Source organism: Peromyscus maniculatus, chromosome 17 (genome assembly GCF_049852395.1).
Source record: "Peromyscus maniculatus bairdii isolate BWxNUB_F1_BW_parent chromosome 17, HU_Pman_BW_mat_3.1, whole genome shotgun sequence".
In the NCBI taxonomy this organism is placed as follows: Eukaryota; Metazoa; Chordata; class Mammalia; order Rodentia; family Cricetidae; genus Peromyscus; species Peromyscus maniculatus.
Window position 1 is genome coordinate 47,501,080 of NC_134868.1, and position 24,067 is coordinate 47,525,146.

The window sequence follows — 24,067 nt, forward strand, 5'->3', positions numbered from 1 at the left end:
GCAATGTTAATGATGATCAGGTTTTCTGAGTGAGATAGAAAATGGCTTGGAGGTCATCTGAACAAAATACCATAGGCCGAGTGCCTCAACACAAGTTTATTCTCATAGTTCCCGGGAACTGATCAAAATGGGACTGGAGAAAAACTCCCTTCTTGTCTCTTCTAACTTCCTGCTGCTGGTCAACAGTCCTTGGGGTTGGGCTTGCAGCAACCTAATTCCTTTTGGCCTTATCACATGGTGGGTTTCCATGTAAGCCTGTCTTCACGTGGTCATGCCACGAGGACTCCAGTCATTCAATATACAGTGCTCTCTCCAATCTAGTGTGACCTCATTTTAACCTCGCTGCACCTCCAAAGGTGCTATTTCCAAGTTAGGGCACATTTCTGGTAGATTATGTCTTTAAGCATATCTTCTTGGGGACACAGTTCAACTCATTGTGACAAAGGCTTTGATTTCCTTTTCGTGAGACAGGGCCTCAGCTGTGTAGCCATGGCTAGCCTGGAACTTGCTGTGTAGACCAAGCTGGCTTTGAACTTAACAGAGATCCATTTGCCTCTGCATCCCCGGTACTGGGATTAAAGTTGTCAGCCACCGCTTCAGGCATATGATCCCCACCCCCCCACCCCCACCCCCCCAGAGCTGAGGACCGAACCCAGGGCCTTGCGCTTGCTAGGCAAGCGCTCTACCACTGAGCTAAATCCCCCCCAATCCCCATATTTCTTAATTTAAACAAATTTGTTTTTTTGCATTTATTATTTGGTGGTGGTAGGGGCATGTGCCACTGTAGTGTTTGGAGGACAACTCAGGAATTGGCTCTGTTCTTCCACCATGTTGGTTGTAGGGACTGAACTCAGGTCTCTGGTCAGGCGGAGCAGTAAACACTCCATCTTGCTGACCCAAGATGTCGTTTAGGAGATAAATAAAAGAGTCTCCCCGTGTAGCCCAGGCTGGCCTTGAACTCCGTGCCCCAGCCTCTCAAGTGCTGGGCCTGACTTCCTTTTGGCAAGGCTGTTGGGCTGCTTTATGGAGGAGGGGCTCTGGGATGGATGTCCTTTGGAGGTGGCTTCTCCATCCCACTGGATTTACCACCTGGTCACCATGCAGTGGGGGTGGGGAGTGGGGTGGGGGGGTGGGGGGCGATGGAGCAACTTTCAGTCCCCGATCTTGGAGTTGATCATGACTTCTTGGGCCCACAGGTGATGTAGCTTAGTGCTTCCTTCCTAGGCTGCCTGGGGAAGTCGAGTCACAGGACTTTGTAGAGGAGGTAGAGTTACTTACTGGTGTGTCGTCACCCTTTTTTTTTTTTTTTTGCAGTTTGGTTTTTTTTGACTAGAAATTGTGATCTCCGTGCTGTGTGTACCCCGCGGAGTCTCACACAGCACCTTGAGCCGGCTCTGGGCTGGTCAGGACCGCTCGTTCCCGTGGACTGATAGGGTGCCGAGGGGTGTGTGCAGTACTTCCTGTAAAGAAGATACTGCTGGCCTCCATAGCTTCCTTTCTCCTCTCAGAATTCTCGCAGGCAGATGGGGAGGGAGGACTGGACGCCTGAAAGGGCTGTTTTTGTGGGCCTTCTCTTCACATTTAAATAAAGCCCACAGGACGTATGTTAAGTAGCTGTTTGAAAGCCTCTTGGAATTGTCCTCGGCTTGGGCAGCCTTTCCTCTGCCAGTCTGCTGTTCTGAATAATCTGCCGGGTTCTTTAGTAAATGAATAGAGGCTGGGATGGGCCCCGGCCCTCTATTCCTCCTGTTCCAGCGGCTCTCACACGCTTTCATTCTGTGTAAATGTTTTCTTCTTAGAGAGTCTGGGATCAGCTTCTTCGGGGTGGTTCATGGCTTTGGAGTGTAACTGTAGGGGGTGGAGAGTGGTGGTGTGTAGTCTGGGATTCCACCCTGCCTGCTATAAAATCCCCCAGTTTAAGGTCTTCAGACAGTGGGGGCGACTCCTCAGACTGGCTAGTGTCTGGCCTCTTAAGGACCTCCTGGAGTCAGTCACTGGATTGTGACATGGAGTCAGTGTGGATTGCCTTGGCACACATACAAAGTCGTCCCGAGAATACAATGGAAGCATAGGTCTCGCTGAAGATGGTTTCACCGAGCAAAAGTTGTTCTTTTTTTTTTTTTTTTAATGATTTTTTAAAATTTTATGCGTGTTGGTGTTTTGCCTGCGTGTTTGTCTATGTGAGGGTATTGGATCCCCTGGAGTTACAGACAGCTGTGAGCTGCCATGTGGGTGCTGGGAATTGAACCTGGGTCCTCTGGAAGAGCAGTCAGTGCTCTTAACCGCCGGGCCATCTCTCCATCCCCAAATTATTTTTGTTTGTTTGTTTTTGTTTTTCGCGACAGGGTTTCTCTGTGTAGCTCTGGCTGTCCTGGAACTTGCTCTGTAGACCAGGCTGGCCTCGAACTCAGAGATCCACCTGCTTCTGCCTGAGCAAAACTTCTTAAGTCAGTTCATGGTGAAGTTTTAATTCCTTGGACTGGATGTTCCACTTTCATGTAAAATAGTTTTATTTGAATTTCTGTGGCTCCAAGACTTGGTTGGACAGCATATACAAACTGTGGTGGGGGATGGGGTGGGGTGGGGGTACGGGGCTGTCTTCTCAGGACTTGTGATGAGCCAGGCTTCCTGGTGTCCTGTCAATCTCACGTGTATAGATTAGTGCCATACTCCTGCTCCATCACCTGCTTCCTGATTCTTTACATTCCGAGAGAAAGACAGTTTTGCTTTTTATTGGAAACTGTTTTAAGAACGTATACAAATTTTGTAATGAGTCCTCTTAAGACTCATTTTATGCTAGCAAGTTTTATGCTAGCAATTAAATAGTAGGTCAGGTTGTGTTTTTTAAGACAGAAAAGAAGTTGGCTTCTGAATATGTAATAAACTCAAACTAACCGAAAGTATTTCTTGGAAATACCACACTGGCAGCCGTAAAGTTTCCACTGGTCGTTCTGTGTTTGCAGTTTGCTTTTCCCAACAAAAGGTGCTTGAGCTGGGTTCGCTTGCTTTGTTTGGAGACAGGGTCTCTTTAGATTAGCCTGAACTCCATAGGTAGCCATGCTTGACCTCAAACTTAGAGAGTCTTATGCTTCTGCCTAAATGTGTGTGCCGCCATACCTAGCCATTTTAGCTGCTTAAAAAAATTATCATTATCGAGGGGAGAGGCACACATGCCAAAGAGAGAGGGTGTGTGTGTGTGTGTGTGTGTGTGTGTGTGTGTGTGTGTATGCATGTGTAGACGACCATACGTGGGTTCTAGGGATTGAATTGAACTCAGATCCCCAGACTCATAGTTGAGCATCTCATTAACCAGTAAGCTACTTTAGTTCTTTATTGCTGGTGTTGATGTAAGAAATGCTTTTTTGTTTTTGTTTTTGTTTTTTGAGACAGGGTTACCTCTGTGTAGCCCTGGCTGATCTGGAATTCACTCTGTAGGCCAGGCTAGCCTTGAGCTCACAGAGATCCTCCTGCCTCTGCCTCCCAAGGGCTGGGTTTAAAGGCGTGCACCACCACCGCCCCAGTGAGAAATGCAAAATTATTCATTGACATAATTTTGGTATTTAGATCAGAAACACCAAGCCGTGCTCAAGGCCAAATTGGGTCACCTACCTTTTTTTTGGCCCTCCAGGGATAGAAAGGATTTAAAATTTTTAAATGATTGAGCTAGAAGTGGGGGAGCACACCTTTAATCCCAGCACTGGGAGGCAGAGGCAGGCAGATCTCTGAGTTCAAGTCCAGCCTGGTCCACAAAGTGAGTTCCAGGACAGAAAAAAGAAAATTCCTCTCAAAAATTAAATGTTTGAAAAAAGAATTGTAGTGATGCTGTTTGGGAATATAGCCATGCTCAAGTGGCTGGTTAGTGGTTGAGTACTTGGACCTGGTAACCTCTATCCATACTTCTGCTGGGTTCAGAGAAGTGACCGGGGTGATGCCATGAAGAATAAAGAAGGTGGCTGAACTCGAATAACAAGTGAACATTGTGTATCAATTTCCACCCGTGTGGGCCCATGGGGTCGGGAAAGGCTTCCTTACGGGAGGAAGGTTGCCTGATTCTGTCTCCTTTGGAGACAGTGCACTTGACTTGTCGCTAAAGGATTCAGAGAGTTAAAAAATAATAATATGTATTTGGAAAAGAAAATAAAGCATGAGAGAAATCATCTTGGAATCATCTAATAATACAAGTACCAACATAGACTTTTAAAAACAGATCTTATTTTAGTTTTTGATTATATGTCTGTGTGTGGGTTTGAGCATGCACGGCAATGGCCCATGGATGCCAGATCTTTGGAGCTGGAGTTACATGTGGTTGTGAGCCAAACACGGTTGGTTCTCTGTAAGAACATTACAGATTCTTTTTTCTTTTCTTTTTTTTTTTTTTTTTTTTTTTCGAGACAGAGTTTCTCTGTGTAGCTTTGGAGCCTGTCTTGGAACTCACTCTGTAGCCCAGGCTGGCCTCGAACTCACAGAGATCCGCCTGCCTCTGCCTCCCCAGTGCTGGGATTAAAGGCATGTGTTTAAGACCTAGAATACAGATCTTGCTAAAATCTGAGCCCTAGACTTTTTATTTAAAACTTTGAGCATATTTATAAGCAGATATTATGCAAATGTTTTTATTAGGTACATATTGAAATGGTCTGTTCAAATCTACAAGTATGTTTTCTTTAGGGTTTAGTTGAATACTTAAAAAAAAAAAGATTTATTTATTATGCATACAAGTATTCTACCTGCATGTATGCAGGCCAGAAGAGGGCACCAGATCTCATTACAGATGATTGTGAGCCACCATGTGGTTGCTGGGAATTGAACTCAGGACCTCTGGAAGAGCAGTCAGTGCTCTTAACCTCTGAGCCATCTCTCCAGCCCCAGTTGAATATTTCTTGAACCACATCAAGAGATTGCTTTATTAGAAAGTTCTAGAAATAATGAAACTAATAAGGACTTTAAACATGACCTAGTCTGACAGCTTAACATATGTGGCCTCATCTACCATGCCCCAGCTTAATGCTTTGATTTTTTTGGTATGATTGGCTCTTTCACAGCTTAATTTAGTTTTTTTTTCCTGTGATTGTAGCCTAAGATGTTTAACGCTTGAAGATGTTAGTGGCATCCTGCATTTCTGTTTTTCCCACTGGAGTGGGGAATGTTGGCTTCTTTGTTACAATGTAACGAGGTCGGGAGGAAGTATTTCCCCTCCGTATGGCACTCCACCCAAGACACTGTTTTGTGTTAGGAAAGCTGTTTTCTCGGAACACAGAACAGTGTCTGATATGATGGTAAAGAGCACCAGGGCAGAAGAACTATCATGCCTGCACGAAGTGAAGATTTTAGTGACTTTCAAATCACTTACTCTTTTTAGATGTAGCCAAGTCAAGGCCTTTGTTTGTTTCAGTTTTTTGTTTTTCAAGACAGGGTTTCTCTGTGTAGCCCTGACTGTCCTGAAACTCGCTACGAACTCACAGAGATCTGCCTGCCTCTGCCTCCCAAGTACTAGGACTAAAGGGGTGCACCACCCACGCCCAGCTACAAGGCCTTCTTAAGTATTCTAAGGATTAAACTCCTTCCTGAGTTGCATCCCTCCCTTATCAAACCCAGCATATTTACCCTGATACTCATTTTCTCTGATAATTTCTGTGGCAGAGGCATTTTCTACCTACGGAGTTGGGGGTAGTCCTAAATGCCCCTACGGGAACAATGGGTATGGTCTAAAGGCAAACTCCAGCGATGCCCAAAAGAGTTGGGGTAGTGGACATAAAGTTTAAATCAGGCATGGTGGTGAGCCAACAGTTCTCCCGGTACTTAGGAGCTGGAGGCAGGAGAGTCAGGAGTTCAAGGTCATCTTTGGCTGCACAGTAAGTTCAAGACCAGACTGGGTTATATGAAACACCTTTCTCAAAGAAAACCAGAAACCAATCAAGCAGTGATGGCGCATGCCTTTAATCCCAGCACTCAGGAGGCAGAGGTGGGAGGATCTCTGAGTTTGAGGCCAGCCTGGTCTACAGAGCGAGTTCCAGGACAGCCAGAGCTACACAGAGAAACCTTGTCTCAAAAGGCAGGAAAACAAAGAAAGCCAGAAAAGCCATTGTAATCTCTCCAAAGCAGCAGTCTTATTTATCTACAGGCAGTCTTGGGGTGTGACTGTCTTCGCATAATCTCCAGAACCCACTGTAGTGTGGGGGAGTCCGTCATTTGTCCATCGAACGACCTATCTTCCTGGAGCTTTGATAACCAAGGTTGCTAACTATGCCTGTGACTCTAAGGGTTGACTGTAGAAGGGCCCCATGCTTTTGAGTTGAAGATCTCGGCCGCCGCTTTGTAAGCACCAGCTCTAGGGTTTGCTCTTCTTCATTGGGGATTGCTGATAATGTGGGTCTCTTGCTGCTTCACAAGGGCAAGTGTGCCTGGCTGCCCCGAGGGGCAGGCGGATGGATAGTCCTGACATCTCAGCTACAGAACCGCATCCTTGGCCCCTACGATCTCTCCTCTTCATTCCGTTTGCTTTTGCAGCTGAGTCACCGTGGAGCCCAGGCTGGCCTCCAACTCCTGGTTCTCCCGCTCAGCCTCTTTTCTGGAGCACCGCTGGGAAAGGAATAGTGCGCATGCTTCCCAGTTCCCACTACGGGATGCTCACCTAACCTGCTTTCTTGTTCAGCCGCGTTTGCGTATTGGGTGTTTTAGATGCAAGTGTTTTTTGTCTAGAGTATTTCTGTTATAGCAGTGATGCTGAGGTTGGATATGATTTCTGTTTCAAAAAGTGAGACATCAGGACCAGAGGCTTGACTTGGGCTTAACTTCAGCTGTTAAGATGGGAAATCTGGGCCTGCTAGGGCGGGGTGGCTCAGTGGGTGGAGGTACTTGCCATCAAGCCTCATGGCTTGACTGATCCCTGGAGCCCACCTGGCAGAAGGAGAGAACCATCTCATGTGCCCCCGCCCACCACACACACACAGTAAATTGGTGTAAACTTTTTTTTTTTTTTTTTAGAAAAATTAAAATCCTGCTGGGCAGTGGTGGTGCATGCTTTTAATCCCAGCACTCGGGAGACAGAGGCAGGTGGATCTCTGTGAGTTCAAGGCCAGCCTGGTCTACAGAGCAAGATCCAGGACAGGCTCCAAAAGCTATGCAGAGAAACCCTGTCTCGAAAAACCAAAAGAGAAAAAAAGAAATATGTAAAATCCATTAATAGTCTAACTCTCAGGAGGTTGAGACAGGAGGGTCAGCACAACTTTGAGACCAACCTGACCTACATAGCGCTAGACCCTGAGTTCAGTCTCCATTCCTATAGGGCAGGGGGGCAGGGAGGGCTTGCATATCCAGAGCTCCGTGAAATGTGTTTCACAGTTTCCCCCTCCGGGGGAGTTTGTGGCTCCCCCTGTACGGTGTCTGGGAAGGCTAAGAGGAAAGGAAAGGCCTTCAAATGCTGCCAGAACAGGGTGTGTGCTGGGGAAAGCACCCTCCTGAGTGACAGCTAAAAAGTCTCCAGGAGATCGGTCTTCCTGTGCCTGTGAACTTGGCGTGCGTGCACGTCCATAGGTGTGTGGCTATACATTGTAGTTTGGGTTTCGAACAGCAGACGTTCGCTGCACAATTTAGACACAACCAGCAGGAGCAAAAGTCGTCTTTGGGTAAGCGCGACAGTTGTACAGGAAACATTGAATTTTCTGGATAATTAGCTTCAGCTCCTGTGTGGTGGTGGCGCACGCCTTTAGTCCCAGTGCTGGAGAGACAGAGGCAGGAGGATCTCTTGAGTTTGAGGCCAGCCTGGGCTACAGAGTGAGTGCCAGGGATACATAGAGAGGCCTCGTCTCTACACAAATAAGTAAAAATAACAACAGTATCAGCTCTTTGATGAGGAAAACGTAGGAAGGGCTTGGTTTCTCTTCTCCCTGAGTCTTGTCTGGTGAGGAAAGGGGGTATGGAAAGGCACACAGCCTCCTGGGACTCTGTGCCTATTCTGAGGTAGAGAGACCAGGGTTGTTTTGTTTGTTTGTTTGTTTGGTTTTTTAAATAATTTATTTAAATTTGTCTTATATGCATTGGTGTGGGATCCCCTGGAACCGGAGTTACAGACAGTTGTGAGCTGCCATGTGGGTGCTGGGAATTGAACCCAGGTCCTCTGGAAGAGCTGCCAGTGCTCTTAACCTCTGAGCCATCTCTCCAGCTTCGTTCTTACATCTTAAATTAACCCATTTCTATAAATCTATACCTTGCCACATGGCTCGTGGCTTACCAGTATCTTACATGTTGGTACTCATGGCAGCGGCTGGCAGCATCTCCTGACTCAGCCTTCCTGTTTCCAGAATTCTCTTCTCTGCTTGTCCCACCTATACTTCCTGCCTGGCTACTGGCCAATCTGCATTTTATTCACACAGAGCCGTATCCACAGCAGCAGCTGGCCTCAACTCCCCAGACTGACTGGGCCACTATCGAGCAAGGCAGAAGCCTCAGAAGTCACAGTTACTTCCACAGAACCCTTTTGTTGGCACAGGTTAGCCCAGGGGTATGCCAGGAGGTGAGGGCTCATTGGGCGCTCTGTGCTGGAGCTGGTCACCACAAGCTTCATAGGTGGCCAGTGGGTGTGATTCCCGGATCCACCAACTTCCCCCAGTTTCCTTCCCTTAAGGTCTCCTGTGCAGCTTTCCCGGGTCCAGACAGGGTGGCCGTCCTGCTCTGGGAGTGTCTCATGTGCTCACTGTCTGGGGAGGGAGGTCCTCTTGCTAAACATTCCTTTCTCTTTTTATCACGAGCCTCAGCTGCTTCCCAGCGGTGTGGGTGGTTACTGCTTTCCGAGAGAAGCAGTTGGTATTTTGAGTTCTGCAGTCATTATTTCTGAAGAGATTGTACATTATGGCTGTTTGGCAGCAATGGCTTGAAGTTGCACAATTTCGGGTCTCCTCACTGCAAACCCGTCCATTCGCACGTGTCTTCCTGCTGGGGTAGTGCAGCCCTGGGCCCAGGGCTTCCCGACTTCTGTCTGTGGTAGAGGATTTCTGCTCCGCTTGAAATGTGGCCTCAGATAGATCGAGATGGCTCCAGAACCGATGGGCCCCGCATTATTGAGAGGATCAGTTGTTGGTCTTGGCTTCTCTGGAGAAGGCTTTGGCTTGCTGGAAGACGGACGCTTCCTGGTTAGCCCTCTTCTTCGGTTCCTTAGAGTATGGCCTTCAGAGGGTAGAATTTGGATCTCTTGATTTGAGTGGATTGTACTGGGGGTGGAACCCAGGGACTCAATGCATACTAAATGATCTTCCACTGAATCCCATCCCATCCCCACCCCTACCCCCACACCTGTTCTCTTGGGTCTCTTTTTCAATGAAATAGCATAAAATGCTGTTTTGTAAACTTGAAATGAGTTCTTTAACATTGAAAATGGACCAGTTTTATTTTTTACTTGTAAAACTTTAGGCTGTGTGTGCACACTGAGGGGTGTGTGTGTGTGTGTGTGTGTGTGTGTATTTTGAAACAGGTTCTTTCTGTGTTGCCCAGGCTGTTCTCAGACTTGGGATCATCCCACCTGAGCCTCCTGGGTGCTGGGGTTCTCCTCAGCAGGTGCCACCATGCTGCCTCTGTTAGAATTTAAAAGTTACCTCAGAATGGCATGGTAGCGGGTGCCCTGTCTCCAAACGAAAATAAAACACCTAAGAGCTAAACTTGCCCTCCCTGAGCTCCGTGGTAATAAATATTTTTCAGTTTCAGAGGTGACAGGGAAGGGTTAGAACAGTCGGCCTGTTCTGGGTAGGTGAGTTAGTGTTGGTGTTCCGCCTTAGACATCGGCATGGTCTGGTGACCCTAAGGAGACCTTCTGCCTTGACGGACCAATCCCTCCCCATGCTTCCAGGTGGCCTGGGGCCCAAGGGTTGTCAGTGGAATGTGAGCTGCATAGTCCTCCACCCCCTGGAAGAGACCTTCGTGGTCATTCAGTCCCTGGACAATGCATGGCTTCTCGCTCTCCCTTTGAAGGCCCATGGCCTTGGCTTTTGTGATTTTTGTTTGTTTGTTTGTTTTTTGGTTTTTTGAGACAGGGTTTCTCCGTGTAGCTTTGCACCTTTCCTGGAACTCACTCTGTAGCCCAGGCTAGCCTTGAACTCATAGAGATCCACCTGCCTCTGCCTCCCAAGTGCTGGGATTAAAGGCGTGTGCCACCACTGCCTGGCTGTTTGTTTTTTTTAAATTTGACAAAAGCCACAGTTATTTTGGAAGAGGGGATGTCAATTGAGAACATACATAGAATAGATTGCAACTTAGAGAAATCAGAGCCCCTGGAAACCCAGACAGGAAGTTCGAGGTAACCCCCCCCCCCTCTCCAGTTTTGGACACTTGTCAGAAATGCTAATGTGGGCCTCGTTACCATTCTCCTCAGGTTAGACTACCGGAGCAGAAGAGGGTGCTGCCTCCTGGAGCCAGATTTTCTCCTGACACCCTCGATTTCTGCCACGGAGGGGAGGGCAGGATGCCAGGCTAGCGCAGAGTGGCGGGCCCTGTGGGGCCTCCAGAAGGAGAGGGGGCAAACGAAGATGAAATGTCAGTCCTGACACAGCTGTCAGTGTGCAGCTGAGCGGCCTCCCGGCCTGCTGTGTAAAAAATCCTCCTTTCTCCATATGAAAAAGATCCCCCGGCCGGGCGGGCAGTGGCCCTGGGCATCGGCTCCGCTGGAGCACTGGGTTCTCAGATGGGTAGGGTAAGGGGCTTTAGGGAGTGAAGGCCCCCGTGGAGGGCAGCAGTCTGAGGAGCCATTAGTTGGCTCATTTCCCAGACCTCTTGGCCTTGGCTCCTGTGTTGGTTAGGTTTGTGAACTTGACGTAAGCCGGCCACCTAGGAGGAGAGGACATGAGCTGAGGGAATGCCGCACCCCTCAGCCCAGCCTGTCGACAGGCATCTTCTTGATGGGTGATTGATGTGGGTGGCGCCATCTCCGGGCAGGTGGTTCTTCTTAGTATAAGAAAAGCAGGCTGAGCGAACGGGCCCTGAAGAGCAAACCAGAAAGCCATGTCCCCTCCCCCCTTTCTCTTAATTAAATGTATACTGACATATTTATTAAACTCCAACTCAGCTTTACAAAATGGAATTACAAACCGTAGCCCAAGTTAGGTGGCAGGATTGTGAGTTGGAGGCCAGTGTGGGCTGTGTAGTGTATATTATCCTATACATTATGTTCTGTATCGTCCCCAGAAAGCAAAGTAAAGCCCCTGGACCGATGGCTGCTGTTTCTAGGCTGTTTCACATGCATGGTTATTCCTGTTGGCGAGGGAAGGAGTGACGTCGTTTTCACGTCTCTGTAAATAGAACTCAACTAGCACATGTGGGCTTCCTCAAGAAGGACGTACAATCCAAAAGTGGCGGTGCGATCTGCCACCTCAAGTGTGGGTCCCCGCAAGCGACACACGAGAGATCGTTTAGGACATTCTCTGAGGCGTGAATCTGCTGCACAGTCCTCTCACCCTTCTCCCGTAGGACCGGAGCCATTTTAGTTTTGTTGCGTGCTTTCGATGGTGCCCGGAGTATGGCCCTGTCGGCAAAGCTCGTGTTAAGATCCGAGTTCGATCCCCAGACCACGCTGGGCGTGGGGGTGTGCCCTTCAGGGAGGGGTTCAGAGACTGAAGGCTTCCTCGATGGTCCCTCTATGGTCAGTCTAGCCTGACGCGAGCTCCAGGCCAATGAAAAAGCCTGTCTCAAAGGAAGGAGACGGCATTCCTGAGGGTGATACCCAAGGCTGCCCTCCAGCCTCTGCAGATAGATACACCTGAACATGTGCACACACATATGCAGACATTTTAAAAAAAGGTGTATGCAACTAAATGGTCTAAAAAAAGATTTCTTTTTATTTTATTAGGTTTTATTTGTTTGTTTGTTTTGTTGTAGAGGCAGGGTCTCACCCTAGCTGGCCTGGAACTCAGTATTTAAAGGAGCTGGCCTTGAACTCATAGAGATCCGCCTGCCTCTGCCTCCTGAGTGCTGGGGTTAAAGTCGGCTTTATTTTTAGTTTATGTGTACGAGTGTTGGCCTATGTGTACATATGTGCACGATGGGCATGCCTTACACCCTCGGAGGTCAGTAGAGGGTGTCAGATCCCCTGGAACTGGAGCTATAGACGAGTCTTCTGTAAGATCTCAACAGTTAAGAGTTCTAACCATTGAGTGCTCCCTCTGCCCCCTGCCATACCGCTTTCAAAGTTCAACAGCTGTCCTAGCAAATGCCAGATACTTCACTGCCTTGTAGGTGAGGCTGGCCTTGAACTCCTGAGTCTCCTGCCTCTGCCTCCCAAGGGCTGGGGTTACCTGCCTGAGCCACTGTGCCGGCTTTACTTCTGTGTTTTCTTTGGACAGTTTGAGCTCATCGGTTCAGGTCCGTGGTCTGTTTTCAGTTAACTTTGGTGTTTGGATGAGGAAGTGGTCCGGCCTCATGGTTTCACACAGGGCTGTTTCCTGAGGCCGTCTTTGTCCCCACGCAGACACAGGTGCTGCACCCTCGGGTCAGTGCCTCACTAGGTCTTTTTAGTCTCTGACTCTCTGTTTCTAGCTGCACCCAGGGCTGTGACTTCCTTTCATCTCTGAGCTGCTGAGCTTTGGTCCAGTCCCTGAAAGTCTTGGAGGCCACACCTCCTAAGGGAACCACGCCTCCTAAGGGAACGCCCACCTTTGTCCAGCTTGTTCCTCTTCGGCTTTTGTTTTTAATCATGGTTTGATTAAGCAAGAGCCTTACCACTGAACTACCCTGTGTCTGTGATATAAAGGACCTTTAAGATCCGCATGCACGTTCAGGCTGGCAGGATGGCTCAGTGCATAAAGTGACTAGAGTCCTAGCCCTGGAAACCAGCGACGTGCAGTGGTGTTTGCTTCCACTCAAACTAAATCAGTATGTGTGTGTGTGTGTGTGTGTTTGTGTGTGTTTAAAGAAATGTCTTTCAAACACAGATTTCTATAATGCCTCTAGATATGTCTTTGTTTCTGCTGGGTGTGAAAATTAAAAAAGGAAGTAGTTTATTCAGAAAAGGAAGTTGGTACTTCAGGAAGCCTAGCAGTCCAGTGAGGGTTGTGATTTTCTGTGTAAAAACACGAGGACTCTGAGCTGGTGGCCAGAAAAGGTGGTTGACATTTTCCTCACAGTTGCAAAGAACTTGGAGGTGGTTGTGTGTCCTCACCTGGATCATAGCCTTGGTTCTGTGCCTGTGTCGAGTAGACTGTGCTGTGGATTAGAGGGCTGTGTGGCGGGTGGGTGCACCATGTCAGGAACACATCCAGTAATTTGATTTTGCACTTTGAACTAGTAATAGAGTACTGGGCGGGATAATGAGAGTGGTGTTAGAGCTCCTTACCTGCAATGTAGGAGGCAGAGAGAGCTGACTGGACCTGGGGTGAGAACAAGGCCACACCTCCTAATCCTTCCCAAACAGTTCCACTAACTGGCAACCTAGCATTCAAATGTATAAGCCTATGGGGGCCCATTCTCCTTCAAACCACCATACTACCCTTGGCTTTGGGGTCATTGTAGAGTGAAGTAAAGGTTGCTTTGCTACAAAATAGCCTGTTAATTGAGATGGCTAGAGAGATCATACGGCTTTTATTAAAAAGGGTTGTCCCTCAGTTCCAGTACCGTAGGTGCTCACTCCTCTGTATAAAATGAAATGTGCTGCCTCTGCGCATCCTCCCACGTGCTTGTAAGCCACCTCCTGATTCCACATGGTACCTAACGCAGTGTAAATGTTATGTCAGAAGTTGTTATTGTTGGGGGATCATTTCAAGACAAAAAGTCTGGACAGATGTAATTTTTTCTGAATATTTTTGCTCTGTAGTTTATTAAATCCACAGCTGTGGAACTCACGAACATTTCTGGCTAGTTTATTGATGTTATTCTTAGTGTGTGGACTTACAAATTAGACTTTATCGTCACTATCTCTGTAGTGATGCCATCTGTACGAGGTTAGGTACTCGCAGTGGGGTCGGGAATGGACTCGGAGCTTTGGAGGATAAGGGAAGGGCAGGTGCACTAGTTTCTTATCACTGCTGTGGTAAAACCCTCACAAAAGCAGCTTAAGGGAAGAAGGACTTAGCCTGGCTCATAGTTCCGGGGGAGATAGCCTGGGGCGGCAGGAAGGCCGGGTAGCAGAGCGGGACCGTGGCTGGACACATTGCGTCCCAGGAAGCAGGGGGGGGGGCAGGAGCACACCGTTTCCTCAAGGTTTTACAACTATCCTAAGCAGTCTCACCAGCTGGGAGCCAGGGGTTCGAGCACATGCTCCTGAGGGGCGACACTTCACATTCAGACCACCACCGCATAATGTGTGTATAATATTGGGGGATGGTTGAATTCTTATCTGGGGTTATCGTACAGTAAAAGGCCTGAGAGTACCTCGTTCTAGAAGAAAGCACAAAATGGTGGCCTCAGTGTTCTGTAGACATTGGTTTTTCCAACAGCAAATAGAAGATACCTTGCATGCCAGTAATTACTTCAAGAAGTGTGTGTGTGTGTGTGTGTGTGTGTGTGTGTTGAGGTTTTTTTTTTTTTTTTTTTTTTTGAGACAGGGTCTCAGTATGTAGCTCATCTGGCCTCAGACTTGTAATCCTCCTGCCTCTGCCCTCTGAGTGCTGGGATTACAGGCCCCCTGGTACTCCTCTGGGCTCCGTATTGGGCTCTGAATCACTGACCTGCATTCGATGAGAAGTAAGCTGAGGGTAAACTTGCTCTTGTTTTTTTTCTGGGGCCCTGTGCATGAGAGGTCTGTAGTCTGTGAGCTTGCTGAGTTTTCCTTGTGAGGGTGACCCTCCCTGTCAGGCAGGAGCAGGCTGCTTTTTCTGTCACGTGGAAATAGCACCTTTCTTCCTGTTACTGATGGGTCACTTTGCTCCACTTACCCGAGGACAGCCAACAGTTTATGGGATGTGGTTTGCCACATCAGTCCTGCTCGTACACCAGCCACCTTCAGTTCATGGCTTAGCCCCAGGCCGTCACTTCCTCACAAGATCTCGGTCTCTGTGCTCCCCCAAACCTGGCTTGCCTGCAAATTTTAGGGTCCCCACAAGTGTGATGATTCGTTAGAACTGACCCTGGCACTCCCCATTCCCAGTGTCTACCCTGGAAGATCGTATGAGTGAGGGAATCATAGATAAAGGGAGTGAGGAGTGCTATCTGTTCGTGATGTTTGTTTCTCTTTTCCTCTGTGTGGCCCTGGCCATCCTGGAACTCGCTCTGTAGACCAGGCTGGCCTTGAACTCACAGAGATCCACCTGCCTCTGCCTCCCAAGGGCTGGGATTAAAGGCGTAGGCGCCCATGCCCAGCTCTGTTTTTGACTTCTAATCAAGGCCCTGTGTGTTTTTTCTGTGGTGGCCAAACCCCATCCTGTAGACACTGGGCGAGAGATGTTAAGGTCAGTCAGAGCCCGTGTGTATGCCTGAAATACAGGAGGCTCGTTTTCTCGGGGTAATATTAGATATTTAGAAGGGTCATCTGTCTGGAGCCAAGGAGAGGAAGTGGCGGATTGCGTGGATCTTCAGATCTGAGAGGAGCCCACGGGCGGCATTTCGCCTCAAAGCTCAGATCTGAGCTCCAGTGCCTTTGTGATCACGCCGGACACGGGGCGCTAGTTAGTATGCATGTGTGCCGTGTTCCGACGGCCTGCACACATTTTTCATTTGCATGTGCTTTTGTTTAATGTGTGCTTGTTAGTGCGGGGGTGTGCATTTGCAGGCGGAGGCCAGAGGTTGATGTGGCCGTCTCTCCTGGATCACCGTTCTCCTTATCTTTTGAGACAAGGCCTCAGACTGAGCCTCATTGATTCAGCTCGGCCAATGGCCTTCAGGGATCTGCCCCCCCTGCCCCCCATTCTAGGGTCACAGGGGTTCCACCATATACCTGGCTTTTGTCTGGGGCTGGTGATCTGAACCCGGGTCCTGGGTTTGTGTGACAAGAGTCGCCTCCGCGTCCCTTTCTAGATGAGGTGGTCCGTGTGAAAGCAGCCGACTCAGTAGTTCTCTGTTGAATTCCAAGCATGTCTTTGAGTTACAAAAACACTGGTGAGGCCAGTATGGTGGCTCATTCCTGTAATCCCAGCATTGTGAGGCTGAGGCAGGAGGAGGACCTGCCACGGGTTGGAGGCTATCCTGGGCTACAGAGTGAAACCTTTCTCCAAAAAACGAGTCAGGAGAGGTGGCGCTCCGTAAGGATGGTTTTTCCCGCCCAGCCTGACAGTCTGAGTTCAGTCCGCAGGACCTGCATGGATGGAGAAAACCCGGCTCCCTTGGATTGTCCTCTGGCTACGCAGGCAGGCTGAAGTCTGCACCCCCCCCAACCCCCCCCCACGTAATTAAAAACAAAACAAAAACAGGTTCAGGGGGTAAGGGAGTTTGTCTTGTAAGCCTGTTAACCAAGGCCCGTCCTGGGACCCACGTAAAAGTGGAAGGAGAGAATTCACCCCACAAAGTTGTCTTTAGACTTTCTCATGGGGTGTGTAGCACACATACCCACTCCTGCACACACATACATACACAATACAATTTTTTTTAAATAAAATGTTTTTTTGTGATGACATTTGCTTTTTTCTAAGGTTTTAAAAAGGCTTTTGTAAGCTTGTATTTTAACCCAGAATATTCTTAGCATACACTCTAGAATAGTACCTTAGTTACCTTAATCCTTAATATTCTGGCATTCCGTGCCCTTCCTTTGATTAATATTTTAAGGAGGGAGGGAGGAAGTCTCCCATAATAGTCTTTGTGTGGAGTCGGTGTCAAGAGCATCTAATGCTGAAAAGCGAGGGTTCGCAGCCCTCTTGTCCTGAAGGAGTTCTGTTAGCCGCAAATGTGGCAGGGTTGGCAGTCAGTCACCCTGGTTCTGGATTTCCTCTGTGCTTGCTTTGAATTCATCGCCTGACCCATTCCTAGCGACTGAGCTCTCCCAGCCTCTGGCAGAGCCCAGCTTGTCAGAATCAAGCTCATCACTCAGACTGGCTCTGGGGAAGGAGCCTCCGGCAAGGAAAGCTGGCTTTCTGTGTGAGCAGAAGGGAGATTAGCTGTTATGTAACGGCGCTTTCAGGGGAGAAACAAGGCCGGGTCTCGGGCTAAAACTGGCCTGAGATGGGATAGCAGATGTTTTATTCATCCCTCCTTGGGGTGTGGTGTTAGACTTGAAGTTTCTGTCCTAGGGCAGAGGTAGGTATGCTGGGCAGCTGCTCTTGGGACACTTGGTGGTATACGTGCAAATAAAACTTCAATAAATACTCCTTTTCAGCCGGGCAGTGGTGGCGCACACCTTTAATCCCAGCACTCGAGAGGCAGAGCCAGGCGGATCTCTGTGAGTTGGAGGCCAGCCTGGGCTACAGAGTGAGTTCTAGGACAGGCTCCAAAGCTACACAGAGAAACCTTGTCTCGAAAAACCAAAATAAAATAAAATAAATACTCCTTTTCTAAGAGAGGATAATTTTTTTATTTTTTATTTATTTAATTAATTAATTTATTATTAATTAATTTATTATTTATTTATTTATTTATTTATTCCAAGACAGGTTTCTCTGTGTAGCCCTGGCTGTCCTGGAACAAACTTTGTAGACCAGGCTGGCTTGGAACTCAGAGATCTGCCTGCCTCTGCACCAGAGTGCCAGGATGCTAATTTTTTAATGTTTGTTTTTACATTTGTACAGCTTCACAAACTGATTCATTGGAAATTAATGCTCTGACTACCCAGTCAGGATGTTTTTTTAGTGGTGCTGAGGTGTGCTGTTGACAGTGGGGTCCACGGTGCCTAGATGAAGGCATGGGTAGATTCTTGGCATATACCCTGAGGAGGTGGCTAAGGAAGGACCAGGGAGGAGAATGTCCCTTGGCAGGGTTCCTTCAGCAGGCTGGGGCTGGAGGCTGAGGCTGGATCAGGGTGCTCTGTCCTGATTTTTTCCTTTCCCCATCCCCTGCTCCGGTGGTACCCAGTCACCATCGTGACTGCTGATCTGGACACGGACGACAGTACAAAGCGGCTCGTGGGGTCAGCGGTCTCCCACCAAACCCTTTGGTCTCTTTCCATGTGTGGTCCCACAGTTTAGCTGTAGGATGAGGAAGGAGAGGAGGGAAGAGTGAAAAGTTACAAAGTCAGGTGACCTCTCTGAGATGAGGGATTGATAGCAGAGGCCTCTGGGTACCAAAGGAGAAAACTCCAGAAGTTGATAAAGAGTGTGGGAGTCACGGGCTAAAGGGGAAAGGGCCTCTCAGCTCCCGGCTCCTTCCTTCCTTCCCCGGTGACATTTTGTCCTAAACCACAAGTTTCCCCAGGCCTACAAAGGAGCTTGGAGGACTGGGGTGCCAGGGCCCGGTGCCCTGTAACGGAATGGAGATGGGGGAATGGCAGACAGCGTAGATTTCCAATTCCGTAACTAAAATAACAACAGAGACCGCTTCATTTTCTTTTTCCATTTCTGTTTCTTCCAGTCGTCATGCTGGAGATCGAACCCAGGGCCTTGTGAATTATAAATAAGTGTTCTGTGGATGAACTGCAGCCCTAACACCCCAGACTTGTAATTACCATTACCAGGGGCTGGAGAGACGGATCAGCTGTTAGGAGCACTGGCTGCCTTTCTGGAGGACTCGGGTTCAATTCCCAGCACCCACACGGCAGCTCCCAGCTGTCTGTAACCTCACCACACCCTCCCACAGAAATACGTGCCGTCAAAACACCAATGCATGTAAAATAAAAGGAAGTAAATCATTAAAAAATGGTGATCACCTTGTGAAACACACATGTTAGAGTGTGTGTTCTCCTCATCCATGTTAAACTCCATGCGCTCCCAACACCCATATCCACATTAAACGTGCTGAAGATTTTGCTCCATGCTCTCCCAACACCGTTTATTTATTTCTTATTTGTTGCTCAGGTATTTTTAAGATAAATTCTAGAGATCATTATTAATTCAGTATTGTTTTTTAAGATGTTTGGGCATTTTCCTGTGTGTCAAGTTTAGGTTTTAAATTGGGTTAACCTTTTTAGGTAAACTTTTAAAAAATGACATCTATTTTAACAATTTGGATTTAAATATGTTAGAGCTCAAGGTGAAAGTGTAGGATGGCGATCATTTGTACTTCAGTAGTAGTCAGTGTTTTTGTTTTTTTAATTAAAGAATAGCCACAACTCTAGCCATGGCTTCAGTTAACAAAATAGTTCCAGCCCCTTAATTCTTGAAGTTTGAGCCCATACAGCATCTCTTCCTCAGACTCCCCAAATAGCTATCCACCTCACTGGCTGTGATAGACAACCTCTTTCTTTGGTATTTCCCAGACTCACCCCGGAGCATGACCTTCCTTAACGACACAGGAGCCGCCTCTGATACCGCCCACCTCAGTTCATATCCGGCCCGCCACCAAGCCCCGCCAGCCCACCTCCTTATTTCTCCTAAGAGTCTCTTTCTGGTGATGAGCAGCACTCTCAGGAAAGGCCCGGAGTAACTCACAGTTTTGTTCATCTCAGCCCTTCCAGAGCATTCCCTCACCGCAGCGGGGTGAGCTGTTTAAGACACAGCCTGACCGCATCCCAAGGTAGAGCCAGACTCAGGGCTCGCAGGACTCTGCAGGAAGCAGCTTTTCTATCTTCTCAGCTGCCTTCCTCTCCCCACTCACTGAGTAGTTATTTAATCAGTATCTGCCCGGCTGCCCCATTGGAAGGACACCCCATCCAGAAGTCTGAAATGTGTTGTAAAGTTGAATTGCTGAAGATTTCGAGCAGTTCCGTCTACTTTTTAAAAAGCAACTATTTTTTTTTTTTTTTACTTTATGTATATGATATTTTTGCCTGCAACTATGTCTCTGTGAGGGTGTCAGATCCCCCTGGAACTGGAGTTGCAGACAGTTGTGAGCTGCCATGTGGGTGCTGGGAATTGAACCCTGGTCCTCTGCAAGAGCAGTCACTGCTCTTCATTGCTGAGACTTCACTCTATTTTTTTTTTTAATTTTCAAAATGTAAAATCTCAAAAGTGGTCATGAAGTGATTCCACACGAGTTTAAACCTTTTTGGTGAGAAGTACATTGAAATATTTAAAAGTATCGTTTAAAAACATCTCAGCTATTTTAGTGGCTAATGTTAGCATTTAGGCCTCTGGCCTGGCCTGCCCTCAGGGTCCTGACAGGATAGACCTCAGCTGCAGCCACCAAGAGCACCCCCTGTGCGCATTCGCTATGTTCCCTTACAAAAGGCGGGTCTCGCCCACCTCCCATCTCCTTTCTTCCCCTTCCTCGTCCCCAGGGACCCGTCCCTGCCCCCTTTTCTTTCCCCTTCTCTTCCTTTCCCTCGGTAGACCTCCTCCATGGGCCCTGTTGTATGGTGACTCCTTCCTCCGTTTTTAAAATACAGCAGCTGTGTCTGTTAAACATCCACTGTCCCAAGGCAAGTCTTTTTAGTCACTGTTCTCTTGCTGTGAAGAGACCCCGCGACCAAGGCAGCTCTCAGGAATGAATACATTTAGTGGGGGCTGGCTCACAGTTGTAGAGGCTGAGTCCATTCACCTCGGCCCTGGAGCAGCAGCTGAGACCCTTTAAATACTGAACCTTAGGCCGCGGGCAGAGAGAGAGAGAGGCTGGGCCTAGAGTGGGCTTTTGAAACCCCACCCCACCCCAGTGGCCCACCATCTTCCAGCAAGGCCACACCTCCTCATCCTTCCTAAGCAGTTCACACACTAGGGGCCAGACACTGAAAGATGTGAGCCTGGGAGGGCCGTTCTCATTCAGACCACCACGGTGTTTCTTATTTTGTGTAACCTCAGACTCTCTGACGTCACCTGAGTGTCTGTCCAGTGACTCAGGCCCGTCTGATGCTGTCTGTGGTTAGTATAGACTCTGTAAGGGAAGAGCTCTGCCTCCTGAGTGTGGGAATGAAAGGCGTGTACCACCACCACCGCCTGGCTAGGGTGTAGAGAAACTGCCGTCGTGGCTGAGCTAAGAGTAGCAGGAAGATCTTGCTGCTTGTTGAGGGAAAGTCTCACAGCACAGACTCTTTCCCAGTGGTAGAAAGAATTCTTTAATGGAGTTTTCTTCCTTCTTTTCTCCCCCCTAGAACCACAAGAAGCCGATGAACAGTCCGTAGCAGAAGTAACTGAAAAACGTCCATCCGATCCGTGTTCTAGATCTTCAGAAAATGAAGTGCCGCAGGCGCCCACTGATTCTCACTCAGTCAAGGATGTCAGAGGAGAAGCCCGCCATGACGTTAGTAAGATCTCCGTGGTGAGGCCATTTTCCATAGAAACCAGGAGTTCCGCAGAGGAGCCCGCGGCTCTTGGACCCAAAGCCTCCCACGGCTGTGCGCCTGCACCCACGGGCGAGGCTTTGCCCTCTGCTGCATCGGAAGCCGCTCAGGACAAGCCAGTGGCCGAGGGGGGGATGGGGGTCACCTCAGAGGCTTTCACAGAAGCCGGTCTGAAGACCGGAGAGCCCATGGCCAGCAGGAGCAAGCTAAGGAAGCCCAAGCCTGTCTCCCTGCGGAAGAAGACGGCCGGAGGCGACAGCTGGGGAGCCGAAACGATCGTGGAGGGTTCGCCTCTCCCGAGGGCTTCCCCCCTGACGGTTCCTGACGACTTCGATAAGAGCACGCATCCCGGGGTGCCGAGGGGTGCCAGGGCCCAGAAGTCTTCCCTTAACCTTAGAGAAGCTGCCGGCTCTCTCAGTCATGGCTCGGGGGATGAGCCGCAGGAGGAGTCCAGGGACTCGCCTCTCAAACTGGAGTGTGATTTTATAGAAGATGGGGAAAATGCCGAGACCAGGAATGCCCTTCCCAGGAAACCTGCTAACACACTGACGCCCGACGTGCGGAAAGATGGCACCGGTCAGCCAGTGGGTGTCGAGCAGCCTGCAGACCCAAGAGTCCAAGAGGCCGCCGTCTCCCAAACGTCTCCTAAGCCAGACCCGAGTAGACGGGGTCACCCCAACTTGAATTCCTCCGGGAGCTCCCCGCCCCTCGCCTGCAGAGGCGCCTACCACTTTGACCCAGATAACTTGGATGAGTCCTCGGATCCCTTTCAGCCGGCCGCAGCGTTGACAAGCAGCACCCCGTGTTCCGCCACTGGTAATCATGTTAATGAAATCTTAGACTCACCCAAGAAGGCAAAGTCGCGTTTAATAACGTGAGTGACCGCGGGCGCTGGGTGTGGTGCTCTGGTGTGTTCTCTGGGAGTTTGGCGGCTCCTTTTTGGTTTCTGTGAATGGCACTCAGGAGTGTTGAAGGTGCAGTGGGGGCACTTTCCTCCATAGCCTTCGCCTAGCTCTTCGGTGCGTTTGGAAGCCTCCGGAGTTCGCTTACTGATCTCTGCCTTATTTCTGGATCCTTGACTTGTTCAGGTCATTTCCCCCTACCCTGGATACTTTAAAAAAAAAAATGTTTAAAAGAAATCAAGTAAAGATTTGAGGTTTTCAGGAATCGCATTGCATATAGCATTCAAGTGTCAGTGTTAGCCACCGTCCTTACATTTCAGAATTACCCGTCTAAGGTCAGTGGTGTCGGAAATGACCCAGAACAGTCTTAGAGAACAGGAAGTTGTGACTTTGGTGGTGGTAGTGCTGAGATTTCTTGCCTCCTCGTGTGTCTCTAGTTCATTAGCAAATTTCCGCGATGAGAACTGAGAGTATTCTCAATGGCCAGTTAAATCCGGGTAAATTTGCTGTGTGTTCCTTCTGCTTTCCACTTCTCCTGGGAAACAGGAAGGAACTTTTATTTTGGGAGTTCCCAAAGTAAACCCCTCAGGCCATATTCCATGTCAGGTTTTTAATTTTGATACAGGATTACATTATCAGGAAACTCATGTTGAATGAAAGATAGTCTACCTGTTTATAACCCTGTGACATCTTGTGAAAAATTAGATGCCAGGGGCCAGTGACACGGAGGATAAAATGCTGAAAAGAAGTGTGTTTGTGGTGGTCGTTAGATTGGCTAGGGAAATGTGAGTGTTTTGCCTGCATGTGTGTCTATGTACATACAGCTTTCATGCCTGGTACCTGCAGAGGGCAGAGGAGGACATCAGGTCCCCTAGAACTGGAGTTACAGACCATTGTAAATCTCCATGTGGGTGCTGGGAACCAAACCAGGGTCCCCTGGAAGAGCAGCCAGTGCTCTTAACCGCTGAGCCATCTCTCCAGCCTCAGGAAATACTCTTCAGCATTACTATGCCTTAAAAACACCCGATTGCCAATTCCATTGGAAAGAAAACTATCCAGAGGGGTAAAGAGTAGAAATACTGATTTCAGGATCAAGAAAGTTGAGCCATACAGAGTCAGCTCTCCTGTTTAAGGGGACCAGAGGGACAGGCGCAGCTCTAAAGCTGCTCTTGGATGACCTCTGAGCAGCGAGATGGGCTTTGAAGACTGTCACTGGTGGCTTGTGCAGACCTCTCTGGACTTTATGGTTAGTCAGCTTTTCTGGACAGCGCTTGGTGCATCCTGGGCGTCCTGCTGCCTTGGCGCCCGTCTCCTAGATGCCTGCCAGAGTCGCAGTCCTTAAGTGCCTGCCCTCCAGCTGCAGACGGCCGGTGCGAAGTGCGTGCATTTCCCTAAGACGGGATCTGGGCTCAGGAAGGAGACCCTGACTCTGTCCCTTGTAGTTAGATCCAAGAAGTGCCCTCTACTGTTCCGTTTTTGTGGAATAAATTTATTGCTCTAATAGATCACACACATTTATTTATTTATTTATTTATTTATTTATTTATTTATTTATTTATTTATTTTGATTTTTTGAGACAGGGTTTCTCTGTGTAGCTTTGTGCCTTTCCTGGGACTCACTTGGTAGCCCAGGCTGGCCTCGAACTCACACAGATCCGCCTGCCTCTGCCTCCTGAGTGCTGGGATTAAAGGCGTGCGCCACCACCGCCTGGCCTAGATCACGCATTTTAATTAAAAAATCTGTGCCCAGTCAAAATTCTTTTCTTGCAAGAAAAGAGTGCTTGATCTCCTGTGCAGTGCTGGGACTTGCAGAGCAGAGTCCCCTCACTTTTGTGAAGACAGGGTGCAGTGGGGTTAACATCCACATGGATAGTTAGTTTTTGAAACATTCAAAAAGATGTGTTTAAACAGGGACAGTACGGGATGGTTAGGATTCTGCAGCGCACATAATATACATGATGTG

General features: G+C 48.6%; 1 protein-coding gene across 10 annotated transcripts in view; it reads left to right on the forward strand.

The window, feature by feature from the left end:
• Nucleotides 1-24,067, forward strand: part of Tacc1 (transforming acidic coiled-coil containing protein 1) — a 107,459-nt gene that overhangs the window by 49,798 nt on the left and 33,594 nt on the right. For 8 of the 10 annotated variants that reach the window (XM_042262505.2, XM_016001527.3, XM_076553807.1 and 5 more), the window contains exon 3: nucleotides 21,014-22,076. The exons of the other annotated variants lie outside the window; for them this stretch is intronic. In XM_042262505.2, the coding sequence (XP_042118439.1) occupies nucleotides 21,337-22,076 (740 nt within the window). In that variant the 5' untranslated portion in view covers nucleotides 21,014-21,336. The remainder of the gene's footprint in view (nucleotides 1-21,013; nucleotides 22,077-24,067) is intronic. 10 annotated transcript variants of the gene reach the window in all.